Genomic DNA, 15,500 nt, shown 5'->3' with positions numbered 1-15,500 from the left:
CGTGGATTTTGTGGAATACTCGAGCTCCAAATATAGACATGTCGGCCCGATGGATTTGTGGTCCAGATCGTTTATCCGATAAGCCCCGGTAGAGAGGACAATGGGTTTGGGCCAAGCCTGTTAATATGTGGCCCAAGGCCCATCTTCGGTGTCGCCCTTCTTGTTAAAGCCCGAGGCCGAAGTGATTGGGCCCGTTCTCGCCCACCCCTTAAATTCGTCAAATCAAAGCCGTACGTTTCGTTTTGAAGCCCCATCCACAGGACAATCCCAGCCCCTATATGCGGGCCAGTGTCAGGTCATGGTGGACGTGGATTTCCAGCCGAGGCTTTTTGAGGAACTTCCTAACCCAAGGTTGTTGCGTGGGGCCCACCACCATGTTTTTGAGAAATCAACTCCGTTGATCCTTTTTGAGAGGTTATTTTAGTAAATGTAGTAAAAATTTTGAGGTGCATCCAAAACTCAAGTGGGCCACACAAGAGGAAAGAGTTGGGATTTAGTGAGCATCGTTGAAACATTCTTATGACTATAAAAGTTTTATATTGGGCTTTTTCTTTTTCTTTTTTTCCTGTGTGTGTGTTTTCACTTCATCTCAGTGGGAATGACCTTATAAACGATTTGGATGGCATATAAACATCAAGGTGGAGCCTAGGAAGGTTTCAACGGTAGAAATTTATTTCCCAAATTTCTCCTCTCATGTGTGACCCACTTGAGTTTTGGATATGGTAGCACCATATATGCTTACCTTTTATGCATTTTTTTTTTTCCTAAACAGCCGAAAACTTATGTTACTAAAGTAAATTTTTTAGGTATGGAAAAAAGGATTTAGACAAAAAACCTTTGTCCTTGAATCAGAGCAGTGAAAAGTTTGAGTATTTTTATTTCTATTAGTTTGTTCATATGGGTGGAAGTCTAGATTAATAGGTTAGTTTTTGTTGGTTAAGGAAAAACCTATCGATGGAAGGCCGCGTCTATAGTAAAAAATTACCCCTTGAGTTTTGGGTACACCTAAATTTCTTTTCCGTAACATGTTGTAACATGTTCTAAAATAACCTGGCAAGAGGGATGGACTGAATTGACTTCACACAAAAGGCTTACTCTGGGAATCTGCGTTTGGTCATGCTTGTGGGCTTTCAGAATGCACAAATCAAGACCGTTGATCTCACGATTGTGGCCATGGATGAACCATGCCCTAAAATTTCCTTGATGGGCAATGGTTAGGAAGATATATACAACACCAGTCCACATTCAACTGTAGAAGTCCAATTGCTGGGTAGGCTTCCAGCAATTGCTGGGAGTTCATTTTAGGGATGTTTGTAAGAAATCCAACCCGTACATTCAATACTCGAATGGGCCAAAAACGTAAGGATTGAACATCGACGGTTGAAATATCCGTGGGGCTACAAAAGTTTTGAATCATGCTGATACTTGTGTTTTCGGTTCATCTTAGTAAGAATGACTTAATAAGTTTGGTTCAGATCGAGAAGAGAAGGATTGGGATATTGGGTTTGGTTCAGATCGAGAAGAGATTTGACGAATGAGGTATGTGACACATTGACAACCATTAATATCATATCACGTTTCTCGCTATCCTTTGCCGAATGACAAGAAACATAAGGGGGCAATGTTTATACCAAAATCTAGTAGATCAGATCAACAACACAGATTATGCCATGTAGCATATGTCTAGCGGCACACCATGTTTTTTTTTAAAAAAACTCTTTAGATCGAACCAACAAAATTTATGGATAATGATGAATAGTCGTTATGGATGTGTCAGTGTTGAAGCATGTTCGACTGAGGCAACTATTATCAAGAGGATGATAACTACTCGTTTCTAACTGGATACACGCGGAGGTGCCACGTGGGCCATCCATTATCTTCAACCTAAAACATGATAAGTTATAAAAAGCAAGAGCAAACATAGAAGAAGGGTTCCAATCCTTTAATCCAAACACAAATTCTTTACCCGCAATGTTGATGATTATCTTAACATAACATCTTAGCTTACTTCATCCATCGCTCATTAGGTGAGACCTTTAGGATAGAAGTAACATCAGTCCGTCCCTATGACCATGCCGGACCGATTCATATTTTTAATTCGTGGTTGTAATTTCATTCCATATGTGCATGCACTCCGGATCTCGAATGAAGACTATTAGCCTTAGAACCTGGCCACCTATGCTCAAATCTTGGTCCAACATTAGCTTTTTGTAATCTCAATTGCCAACGCCCGCTCATCGATCTGTTGTTGCTCTTAGCTAGGGTTGGCAATCCCGCTTAGTGGTAAGAAGACCGTGATCGATCACGTTCAAAATTTGCATTCGTTTCCATCCACCTCCACCCATTCAATTATACAACGTTGCACATTCGTAAGTCCTTGATTGACAAGATAAAAAGAGCTCATTAAAGGATAAATTCTTTTCCTTACAAATCATTTACTTAAAAATGAGCGCAAGATTGTTGGCTGAATAGACGGTGGTTGATCGACCCGCCGCTCTATCTCTACGCCGGGGTTAACGGTGATCGCGGTTTGAACCGAGACTCACATCGGTCCTAGCACACTGCGCACAACAAAATGAGCATACACGGGTGATCGAGAAAACCATACCAACAATGATACACCTCATATAAGTCCCACTTAATTTCGAATAATGTCATCCACATAGTAAAATCCTATGAACCTTCGTCCAAAAAAATTCTAAATTTCAATGATGAGAAACCAAAATTTAAAAACTACTAAAATATTTGTGATTGGTGTTCTAAAGAAATCATGAGTGCTATTAGGTTTTGGTAAGATCATCTCCTCACCCATAGGGATGGTAGAGCAAATCTTCTTCATCAACATGCCATGTAATTTTAACACTATGCAAATGACAGGCCCTACCATGAAGGTCATCCTTTACAAAAATCAGGGAAATCCACTTATTAGATGGGCCACACCATTTGAATGACTGGACAACAAACAGTCTAACTTGTTCGTACAGGTGTGGCACATCTAATCACTGAAACACCCTTTTTCTTCTTATTATTAAAATTTTAAGATGAGTGGTCTAATTGAAGTTTTTACCTTTGATAGAGTGGAATTATGGCACAGGGTTCATGTAGCTTACGCTAATTAGTTGGGATAAAGCTTTTAGATGATGAATCTTACAACCCATTCAAAATAAGGGTGGCCATCCAATTGATCTTATGAGGACACATAAATAAAGCATTTAGTAATTTGGGTCAGACATTTTTTTTTTTAAATAATTAATATAACGTAAAACCTCATTATGACAAAAATTCTAAATTGTCAGCCAGGATTGGACGATTGGACGCCGATTGGGTCCTACCCCCAGCCACGAATGGGCAGATTTGTGTGAGGGCCCACCGTGATGTATTTTTCTATTCATGTTGTCCATCCCTTTTCTCGTATCATACTAAGGTATGAGCTAAAAAATGAGCAGCTACAAAGCTTAAGTGGACCAAACCAAAAATGACTCTTGCATTTAATGCAACGCAAAAATAACCTACATTTAATGCTTTTGCATTTAATGCAACCCAAGTTTACTATTTAGTATGGTCCACTTCGGTGTTGCATCTGCCTTATTTTTTGGCTCATACCTTAAATTGATATGAGAACTGGAAAAAATGGTGTGAATAGATGGATACATAATGGTGGCCCCCATACATATATGCACAACCATGGCTAGATATTGGTGAGGGTAGGACGTAATCTGCTTCCGCTAGGATATGCTTTTTAACAAAGAGCACAGATCATTTATGTTGAAGGCATAGGAATTTCGATGACTCCAGCTAACAAGATTGTAACGACCCAGATTTTAGGAGCCGAGTAAATGCTCGACTCCCGTTATCCCGGATGCCACTTATGCTTTACGGAAGCGGGATTCTACAGTTCGTTTCACCTGGCATTTGAGCAATTTATAGAATTAAAATAGATTATGCGATATACCCTGTAATAAACGTAAATTTTAATTCAAGTAAATCAGTTAACAAGTAAAAGTACAACTGAGAAAAATTTACAGTTCCAAAAATACAAAATGTGTCGACTCTAAAATTTCATTGACGTCCCACAGGTGTCCGACATCGGCCCACCCAGCAACTAGAAGTACGAGGACTCCTCCTTCGAGTCTGTGTGCGCCTCCTCCAACGCATTGGACTCCATAGTACCTGCATCTATAACAGTGTTTGGTTGGTGTTTTAAAACACCATCCCAGAGTGGGAGTGAGGGATCAACTCAGTGGTTCAATTAACATCAAGTTACACATGTTATCAATTTCACAAACACGGTCAATGATAAAGTACATTTAGATCCTAGATGCTCTTATTAATGCACGTGCATGCTATTATGAGATGATGCATGTCCTCACAATCCAACACTCCCTCATAGTGACTCCGACGTCTCATTCGCAAATACCAACACTCCCTCATCACACGACCACAATTCTCGAGTCACCACAATTTAAACTAATGCGATGCAATGAATGTTCATACTAACCAAGTGAACTAATTAAGTCCGTTCATCCAACAAAATTGGAAAAGCTGAAAACCTCCATATAATCAATGACCTTATCTAGATTGTTAGGCCCAGGGCGGCCGTAGCGGCTCTGTGCCTGTGATCCTTGATCCATATTAGGGTTTACCACTTAGACGATAACTCCTCAATTAATATGAGGCTAACACTGGCCCAACCAATCACTTAGGACCCGGATGACACAGCCCGGACGCACAGGTTTAGGCCGCCGACAAATGATGTAAGGGTCATCACTCAAACGCAATTGTGGAACGATCGCGGCATCATTACAGTTTGATGTACTAGGCTGATAGCCTTATTAGTTGCTCATTGGTCACTACGGGGAGGCTCGTCATGACAGCATAGGTTGACAACATGGACACGGTGTCCATAACACCATGCCTAGCTCATGAGACTTGAGGATCGTATCACTAATGGTTATTAGTAAACCTCTCATGGGCATGGGGTGCTCCAGATTCAGGCAGGCATGATTGTACATGGTGGACATATATGGTTGGTTGGCTATTAGGCTGGTTCGGTTGACTTGGGCAAACCTCGGTGTAACCGACATTGGGTGTAAGCATCTCATGTAGTTTGACTATTATCGGTTGTCCGTGTTCGCCCCGGGTCAATCAGACTAGTCTGCGGTGGCCAATCCAAATAAGGCTGCCCTCGTAAATTTATGGTTTACCGGCCAACCCAATTAATTAAATAGCTACAATTAATCAATATACTTAATAAATTAATTATCGTAATTATAGGAAAGAGTACCAAACAACAAATCAAGAAAAATTCTACTTGATTTGGACATTTTATCAAACATGTAGGCGTACTACCCAAATCATCACAATTTACATGTGATAAGGCAAAATTAGGTGCATATGTAGGAGAATAATACGGAGCATAAGCATGAAATTTCAACAATTTCACCCTATTCTAGCATGCAATCAGATGTTCAGGCTACATTACACAAAAATTCGAAATTTATGAAGGGCAATCAATCGAACTAGTATACACTAGTTAGCATGCAATCATCCATTCACTACATAAATCGTTGATTGCGACATGGGCTCCATAATCGGCAACCTAAAGGTAATGGTCCACACCTAAGGCTAAGGTCCTATGGATTAGCTTGCCGGTGCCCTATGCTAGTGAGGTTAGCTTGTAAGGGCACATGCAATCAGCCCTCAAGGCCCAAATCTTAAAAAATGGCTTGTTAGTTACCTTTGATTGTCGTCGGGGCAATTCTGATGTGTGGTGTGGTTGCGGCTACATCACGGGCTAGTGGGAATGGGGTGAATGCTCCGATCTACTCCCTCTTACACTTTCTCACATTCTCTTCCTCTCTCTCCTCTCTTTTTGCAAGTGAAAATTCGTATGGGAGTGAGAGAGTGAGAAATGGGAGCTATTTATAGTACCAGAATGTGCACAAATAGCACCGGTGCCTCATTTTCCATTAGACTTGTCTTGGTGGAGGGTGTTTCTGACTTACAGGACCTCAATGGAGGCCCACAGCCTCATCCGCACCAGAGGGTAGGTGTCCCACCATGGGATCTATGTTACATCACAATTTGGCGACAATTAGACGCTTCGATAAACCATGGGGACCCCACTTGCGATAGACGGTCGTCGGTGATTAATCGGGGCTACGACTATATGAATATGAGGAGAAAATATCTTTAACTCGTACCTCGAGTTCCGTTGTGATCTAATGGTGAAAAAGTCACAAGTTCACAAAAGAGTGAGGGGTCTATTTCACTTAAATTTCAGATTTCAGTCTAATACATTTGTGTATTCCAAGCACTCGACCTTTGGCCTAAGTAGAGTAATTCTAGATATTATTTTCGTTCGCCACCCGCGATAGACGTCAAACCCACTAAGACGAACGTCTTTTTATAGCCTCGGATTTAGTAGTCCACTAATGAGCGATTTAGAGCTTATTCAGATAATCATGACATTTTTTGAATGAATTGGATAAAAAGATTTCTTGTGCGCAGTTGTTAGGGTCTGCGTTAATTAAATTCATAGTGTGACCTATTTGAAATTAGCGAAAATGATGATTCAGTCATGATCACTCTAGACCGTTAGTTCTTAGGCTAAATGAGTAACTGTGTTGATTTGGTTTATTAATTAAGATCTAACCCATAGTTATCTGGGCTTTAGGTAGGTCTTTATTTGATTATGGTTGTCTCGATTGGTCAATGATAGGTTGGTCAGAAAAAGTTTTAAGAATTTTAAAAAAATTTAAAATAGCAAAAATTCACGACGTTACAAAGATACGCCAAATTGCTCTCTCCCAAATAGATTGCTAACCACACAACACAACTTTTAACATATAAAACTTTTTTAGCTCTCACTATGATTTTTGTGTTAGATCTACACCATCCATCAATTTTTCTAGATAATTCTAAAACATTAGCCTAAAAATGAAGTACATCGAAAGCTCACTCAACATAAAGCAATGGGATTGAACAAACTCTGGTTGAAACTTTCCTAGGGCCATCCGTGAGGCTTATTTTCCATATAACCCGATGAAGTTAAAATACAAATATCAGCTTGACCAGAGCCCTTTGTGACCTCACGAAGTTTTCAACAGTAGCATCAATTCCTACTATCTTCAATGGTGTGGTCCACTTTAGCTTTAAATCTGCATTTTTCTTTGGGTTTGTACCCTAAAATGATCTGAAAAATTGGATAGGCGGTAGATTGCATACTGGATGAAAGATGGCTCACATGGGTAGAATGCAAAAGTAGGCCTTACACACCTTCATTAAATATCATTTCACCACCCATCACGTGGGGATACAACAACCGAAAGAGATTAGGTTGGGTCAAACCCAAACACGTTAGGGTTTCCCACCAGAGAGAATGAAAATAATAATAATAATAATAATAAGTAAGATGAAGAAGTGAGAGATCAAGAAGAATAATGGATCAACATAGCTCTGATGCCATGTTGGTTTTGGAGAAAAACATCCCCACAAATCCCACTACTTGTTTTATTATATTAAAGCTTTCACTTAAAAATGGTGTGGTCCTGGTGTACAGCCCTAGCCGCTTTTGTTTATCACACCAGGACATTAAAAAATAAAATAAAATGTGAAATTACAAAAATATCCCCAATAGTTAAAAACCACTACCAAAAACTCAAAAGACTAACGTACACATACACATGCACTAATGTACACATGCCCCAGTGCATAAAGTCTAACCCAATAAAGATAACCTCACATATGATCACGTCACATGTGTGATCCTTCTACCAACTCATTGCCAGTAATTAAAACACTTAGGTCATGATTGGATACACAAGGTCATTGTGAAAATTAATCCACTGACAAGACGGTTGGTTTGATACGTGGATTTTCCAAAAATAATCAATACACTTTCCATAGAGATTTCTTACACAAGAAACAACGTAATTCTCCGTCGTTATTTTTATTTTCTATTTTTAAAGGTGATTTCTTGTTTCTTGTAGTCTAATTAATTTGAGGACTCCTGTTACAATTAAATAAAACCTACTTAAAATCAAATTTTTAGTAAGCAATGAACTTAGCAATCGATAATCATCACATTTTTCATATAAAAAAATCTATTGATTCCACGTTTCCAAACCGTCACTTAATAAAGATGGGAAAATATTCCTCTAAAAAGCCAGTTTCGGAGCATGGATTTGGAACTCCCTAGATTCAGAGCCCCTGTATTTGAAATCCTCTTGTCGTAATTCACATTCTGGATTCAGAATCTCCTATAGTCCAAAAGGTAGTTATGGTAAATTTACAAGTGATTGAATTTAATTACCAAATCAACTTCAATATCTCTAATTGGTGCACATATATAATGTTTGACATCATGCTTATAACAAGGCTGTTGACATATATACTTTGCCCCAAAATGATAAAATTTCAAGATTTAGATGAGCCAAAGGCAAAAGATCACATCCAAGTGACTAACCAACGATTTTTATTGGTTGATTTACATGGACAATGTTTGGATGACACAAATCATTGCATTAAAGTAATTATAGTGATGCAATTGATAATCTAATTATTTTGAAATATCATCAGTGGGCCATGTGCCCGATAGATTAATAATCTAGTGACACACATATTACACATACAACCCTAGCTTTTAGCTTGGAGGGATTTGAAACCGTTGAAACCCTCAAATTTGAAATCAAATCCCCTTAAACCCCCTCAAATTTGAATTTAAAACCATTCAAATTCACGGCCTCTCTCCCTCCTACCTTGGACATTTTAACCACCGTCGAGCTCGTCTTCAACCCTCTTACCCTTCCGACCCCACTCCACTGGGGCCCACCGCGCAAGCATTTTTACGCTTCGGAGGCCGTCCACGACGTCGTGGCAGTGGCAGCGGGACATCCCCAACATCGATCGCAGCTGCGCCCGGCAACAAACCCGCCTTCTCGTCCCGATCGGGCTTCCGCTCGGGTGGTTTCCCGCTTCTCCTGCGCTCGCTGCCTCTGTTTTTGAGCGTCTCCGTCTTGGGAGGGCGACCACGGCGAGGTGGGGGTGGGGGGGAAGGATTAGGGTTAGGGTTTTTGGAATGAGAGCGACCACGGCGAGGTGGGGGGGAGGGATTAGGGTTAGGATTTTTAGGGGTTGGGTCAGTAGAAACTGAGTAGGAATTGGGGGTGGATTGGTCGATTTCACCGAGCCGGATGAGTTTGGAGAGATGGTAGGAGAGGAGGTTGGAGTGGGCCACGGGCAGATCTTGGTGGTTCGATTTGATGTATGTTGAGATGGACGACTCACTAGATCCGCATTCTTCCCCCAGGGACATGATCGCATCCGAGATCATCTGAAATTATAGGAGGAGAAAATGAGAGAGAGAGAGAGAGAGAGAGAGAGAGAGAGAGAGAGAGAGATTTTACCTCTGCATAAGGTGGATGATCTGGCGTGCGACTGAGATGAACCAAAGAACCTGCCATCAGAGAGAGAGAGAGAGAGAGAGAGAAAGAGTGGGGGGAGGAGCGAGCTCTGCCTCGGAGAAAATAAAACAAAATACGGGAAAGAAAGAAAAGAAAAGCCACCGGCTAGCAGGTCTCCTTCCATTAACATGTACCCCATGTGGTGGGTGTGGGTGTGGGGGTAAGGCAGGGTTGGATTCTAGTCTGAGTAGCAACCTATTTAGCCTGGGCCCAGACCCGCCACATAATAGACCAATTGATGGGTGGGCCAACTTGAGCCATTGCAACCCTAAAGGGTTCTGGAAGGGCTTCAAGGGGTTGGGCCAGGGTCCATCTCATCCGAGCTTGACTAATAAATGCGACTTTGTGATATGTGTCTAAACCACCTGAGCTGTACATGAACTTAGCTTGGTTAACTCGCTCGACTCGTCTCTCAATTCGAAACTGAGTTCAAGTTGAGTCAAGCTGATTTTTGGAGTTTGAAAAAATTTCGAGCCAAGTTCGAGCTAGTCCAAGCTCGAGTCGACTCGGATTGAACCCCAACTCAAATCGAACTCGGATCGAACCAATTCAGTGATTCGGTTATTTTAATATTGATGTTGCTCACCAAGTGTTTGATGAAATGACTTAACGTAGTGTCGGCTGGTGGTGAGGAAGGTATGGATATAAAACAAATGCCCCTGTATCTTAATTATGATGTTGCCTACTGAGTGTTTGATGAAATACCTATAAACTGCTGCTGTTGTTTTACATATTGTGAGAAATTGAAGGTGCACTCCACGTGTTTGAGAAAATGCCGCATAGGGTCGATCTTGGCTTGAACTAGCCCAAGTTGCTGACCGAACCGGGTTGAGCTGGCCGGTCAAGCTCGTGTATCGGACCGAGCCGAGTTGGAGCTGGGGTCAGCTAGTGGCTGAGTCGAGTTGAGTTGCTGCCAAGCTCGACTCAGTTCGACTCATATACAACTCTACTAACCACTAAATTGTTGTGGACCATAGAAGTACACCGAGATGAATCAAGTGAAGTAATCCAATCACACCAATCAAGCACAATGCAAATACACCGATTTTAATGTGGAAAAATCCTTTCAGAAAAAAACCTCATCGCAAAGTGACAAATAATCACCATGAAAGTAGAAATTACAAGAGTTTAGAGAATACCTTATTCGAATAAGCTTCGAATCACCCCAAGCTACACCCTCGAAACCCTAGGAACGAAGTGGAAAAGCTCTAATATACCTCTAATCCTGATTACACCTTTATATATAGCCTTAGGAAGAATCACAATCGAAATCGAAAACAAATTTCGCAGATACGCAACTTTGCAAAACTCCGCGCAATATGTTCAATGGCGCCTTTGATAGAGTTTGATGGTGCCTTTGATGGAGTTTGAAAGATCCTCAATGCGATGGAAGGATTCACGGCCCTCATGGGCACTCAAATGCTTAGGGCCAATACCCAGAATGAAGCCCGATCTGTGTACATATCCCATGAAGGAATGCAATCGTTGCTTGAGAAGTTTAAGAAACAAAGGCCGCCTACATTCGAGGGTGGGCCTGACTCAAGCAAAGCTGAAGGATAGAAGAGTCATATAGAGAAAATATTTACGACAATGAAATGCTATGAACACCAAAAGGTTGAATTAACTATATACAAGCTTGATGGAGAAGCTGACTATTGGTGTGAATTAACCGTCAGGGAGAACCACGAGATTAAACTTGGACATGGACACAATTTTGTGCTAAGTTTGATGACAAATATTTTTTCGCATATGTATGCAATCAGAAAGCAGTAGAATTCACAAAGCTAGAGCAATGTGGCATAACGGTATGACAATACGACACAAAGGTCATTGACTTGTCACATTTCATGACATTTTTGATACCTGATGAACTCTGCAAAGCGCAAAAGTTTATTGATGGACTCAGACCCTCCACCTGTAGCTGATTAGCACTGTTTCTCGTGAAGACTTATGCTGAAGCATTGGAACGTGCCATCGCAATAGAGGACTTGAATGAGCACTAGAAGAACCAAGAGCTCAGAAATGATGTGAAGAGTAGAGTCAGTCAAGACCATACTAGGCACCTTCACTGTATAACTGTGGACGCATAGGTCATTCCGTCCGCCTCTGTTGACGGTCCTTCCATTTTCAATATTTGCAAAATCAAGGACCTTTACAACAATTCTACTGACTGCCTCCATTGTTTGTGCAACCAATTTCATACCAGACACCTTCTCTACCTTCTCAGGGTATACAATTGACTCTAATGCCACCACAACCATATACATAAAGATCCGCGTAGCCTTAACAAATGCAACAACAAGTTAGGCCTCCACATTAACAATTGAGATCGAAAATCTAGACACCGTGACCACCGGCTCCAGGGCACATCTATGCCCTGACATCATCTGCAAACAATCTAGTTCAGCCTCAGGAGTACACACCCCAATAATACCTGTTTAGGGTTACGTTGACCCAACACCACCACAGGACGATGTGACTCAGGAGTACGATGCCACTGCACCACCATGTGAGGGCCCAAAGCCATCAACGGATCATGCCCCAAAGCCAAATGCCGAGAATTCTAAAGGTACTAGTTTCACACTTATATCTTTATATAGGCGATAAGTTATATGATCTAAAATGCTTTCTAAGTTACCACATGATAGAATTAGTACTAGTGATCTCGTAGTGGATTAGTTGACTTAGATTAGACAGATGAACCTTGCCTATCATGAGAGAGAATTAAAGAACTCTACCAATTGATCTCGTAGTCGCACTGATGAAAGTCTATGAAGACTTCAAGAAGAGTCAGAAGCAAATGAATAAAGAACTCAACCCCCTTCGCTAGCTTTTCATGGGGTCTAAGCTTTGTAACTTGCTGAAATTTTGGATCTCGTCTCATCAAATGACTCATGATAGCCTGGTTTTCATGCATTGCATTCCAGAAACTCTTTGGACGTATGTTCTATGACTTGACGGATCCCAAAACCCGTCACATCAGAAATCCAAGTGTGTCTAGTTCTATATTTATTACTCTATCATATATACCAATGCTCCACACATGCAACCACAAATGATCCGATAGGGATGCGTGGACGCCTACTTTCTAGCTTTCAAACAAGGTTTTCATTTGTTATGCAAAACACCTGTACACAATCAATATAAGTAAAACAAAACCATTAGAGAAAATAGGCAAATTAAAATCCAAAAGGCAAAGAGAAAAATAAGAGACTAGAGGCATGGAGATTTACAATCTAGCAATATACCTGTGTCAATGGGTTAACAACATAAAGTTTTCTTCTTTCCTAAAATAGTATAAATCAAAAGCATAAGGCTTACCCTTTTCTGAATCTTCTATTATATATGAAATCTCCCATCGAGGAAGATAAATAATATTACTGTAATCTCCACATATGTTCCCTTATATAAACGACATTGCCCATAAAGAGCACATGCAAAATCATAAGGAACTTAGGATTTACCAATATGCATACATAAGAGGAGGAGAACCGTTTCCTATAAGGAAATTGTGGATGCCGCCACGCGGGAGCACCACCGAGCTATTAGTTTTTTGTATGATTATTTTGCCTTTTGTTTCCTTGATTGTGCTATGCAATGGAGCATGCTAGGGTTTTAGATGTTTGGATTGGAGTTGTCACTAGCCAAATAAATTTCAGAATCTATGGTTGGCTATAAAACATAGAATCATTTGAGGACTGAATAATCACATAACCTTTCTATCCCTCGTGACTCTTGCGGTTGATCTGTATCATAAATTTTGGATAAGGGTCACGGTTATGAAACAATGAGTTAGGTAACCTTTTTCGCCCACACAAAGTGTGGTTTGTACTTTACAAAACTTTTCAGGGTTTTAAGGGATTCAGTTAAACTTTAATAGTAATATATCAGGCCATACTTTGTAGGGTGTTGAAATCTTCGGTCCGCAAAAGAAAAAAGTAAAAAAATAAAAGAAGTAAAGAATGTAGAGTGAGCTTTACAAGTGTGTTAGAATGTGGAATGTAGAGTCAGTCAATTTGAGATGTGAGACGAAAATAAAGAAACCACGCACCATTTCTTCAATAAAAAGGATGGTTGAATGTCTCCAATTCTAACTCTATTCTTTCACCTTCATTATATTATTCGGTTCGAGTTTAGTGTAGTTCCTAGGTGGCACAAAAGGGAGACGTTGACAGGACTGTCAAATCAGAGGCAATAGTATTTTGAACATTGTTTACAAAACCCAAATAACTCCGGATCCTTCAAATTGGCACAACTGACCTGACAGATAATTAATAATCCTCTATGGATCTTCTCCCTTACACCAAATGGTCTATTGTGATGGGATTTAAATAAACCTCCATAACTTTGCTTTTCGCTTTTGGCAAATGGCCCACCTCGTATAGTTTATTATTACAATGGCAGGTGTTGCTTTTGATAACTGTACCTTAGGTACTTGTTACGGAGTTTTGTCATTATTTGCCCTGTAACTGTTATATACAAGGCTCCGAGGTTTACAGGATTCCATACATCACTAGTCTTCAAGTATCAACTGATCAGGTCCACTGGAGTCTGGAAAATATGGCTTAATCATCATTATCTACTTTCAAAATGTTTGAACATTCTGAGAGATTAGTTGTCATATGCTTGGATTGGGCTATGAGCCTGCCAATTTGACCCGTTAATCATCCTCGGGTCGCGCCATGTGCCATTTCTAATGGAATTGTCTAGGCTTCTAAGGCTGTTGTGGGCATTCAAAGATGACAGTATCCATGATGTGTTTTTAGGCTCTCTGAAGGACTTTGATGATTTAGCTAAAGTTAGCTTGGCTTATACTAAAACCGAAGAATAATTTAAATCTCGTTTCGGGTGGGGTGCCTATAGAAACAATGTTTCACACACATATTCTACTCATCCCCTCAACATCCATAGTCATGGCCTGGACCCAACTTGATTTCTTAATGGGTCTAAAAATTATACCTGAACTTGTTAAACTTAGGTCCAGTTGATACCTATGGATCTGTGGTACCATCAATAGATTGCCTTGTCTACTAGGGTTTTTAAATGTTTTTTATTTAGATTTGAAAATTTTCATGTCCTTTCATGAGGTCAAGTATTAAAAGATAAAATAAGTAAATAATAATAATTGCAAGGAGTATGTATCCTCATCAATTCCCCTTACATACTTGTACTTACCATAAATAATGTTTAGTCAATTTTACCCGTGCAATGAGTTTACTAGTGGCGGAGGGCGTATTTTAGGAACTTAAAAATGTAACACTTTTCTAAGACATATTAGGCTTCGTTTGGCACCGTGGATTTAGATTACCAGGTTTGGAAATCCCCTAAATTTGGAATTCATGGATTCATAATTCTCTGATTTGTGTTTATAACCTTGGATTCAAATTCCTAGTAAATAAAAAATAGCCATGCACTTAAATTATGTAGTATATTTATAAGAGTTTAAATGTAATTGCTAAATCAACTTTAAAATCCATAATTAGTGTATAAATGCGATGTTTGATACAATTATTGTAGAAAGCCTGGTGAATGGCAAAAAATGATGAAATTCCAAGCCTTGGATGAGCCACAATCATAGGATCACAACTAAGTGACTAACCAACATTTTTTAACCGTTGATTTATATGGCTAACGTTTGAATTGCTCAGGTCATTCTATCAATGTAATTTTAGTGATGCAGTGGATAATCTAATTATTTTGAGATATCACCAGTGGGCCACGTGTACAATTGATTAATGATCCAGTGACATATATGTTATGCATGCATTTCTCCAACAAAAAAATGAAAAAACAAAAAAAAGGAGAGAATTAGTAATCCAATTAAAAGGGAGGGATGTAAAAACTCATCACAAGTGAGGATTTGAAATCCCCTAGATATAAAATAACCTCTGATCTACCCCGCCAGATGACCAATAGATTTGGAATACCCTCAAATCCCCTCAAATCTACGGATCCCACAAGCCTTTAAAGATTTGAATGGCTAAGATTTTACAAGAAAAAAAGCAAGAACATGAAAAGCATTTATTTGTTTATTTA

At 39.9% G+C, this 15,500-nt stretch overlaps 1 protein-coding gene across 1 annotated transcript; it reads right to left on the bottom strand.

Annotated features, from left to right (window-relative positions):
• Positions 1-8,525: 8,525 nt before the first annotated feature.
• On the bottom strand, positions 8,526-9,664 carry LOC131219538 (HMG-Y-related protein A-like). The gene is made up of 2 exons (XM_058214735.1): positions 9,408-9,664; positions 8,526-9,334 (listed from the first exon to the last, which is right to left on the bottom strand). Exons 1-2 carry the CDS (start codon positions 9,462-9,464, stop codon positions 8,801-8,803), a joined length of 591 nt encoding a protein of 196 aa, XP_058070718.1. The 5' UTR covers positions 9,465-9,664; the 3' UTR covers positions 8,526-8,800.
• Positions 9,665-15,500: the final 5,836 nt, after the last annotated feature.

This window comes from Magnolia sinica, chromosome 11 (assembly GCF_029962835.1).
Source record: "Magnolia sinica isolate HGM2019 chromosome 11, MsV1, whole genome shotgun sequence".
In the NCBI taxonomy this organism is placed as follows: Eukaryota; Viridiplantae; Streptophyta; class Magnoliopsida; order Magnoliales; family Magnoliaceae; genus Magnolia; species Magnolia sinica.
Note: the sequence above shows the minus strand (reverse complement) of the source record. Positions and strands in the feature narration are given on the sequence as shown.

What these genes read in the sequence shown, in the direction of transcription:
- LOC131219538 (XM_058214735.1), bottom strand. Translation starts at nt 9,464, where the DNA reads ATGGCAGGTTCTTTGGTTCATCTCAGTCGCACGCCAGATCATCCACCT. An exon ending in ATCATCCACCTTATGCAGAG is followed by an intron (nt 9,335 to 9,407) that starts GTAAAATCTCTC and finishes CTATAATTTCAG; the next exon opens with ATGATCTCGGATGCGATCAT.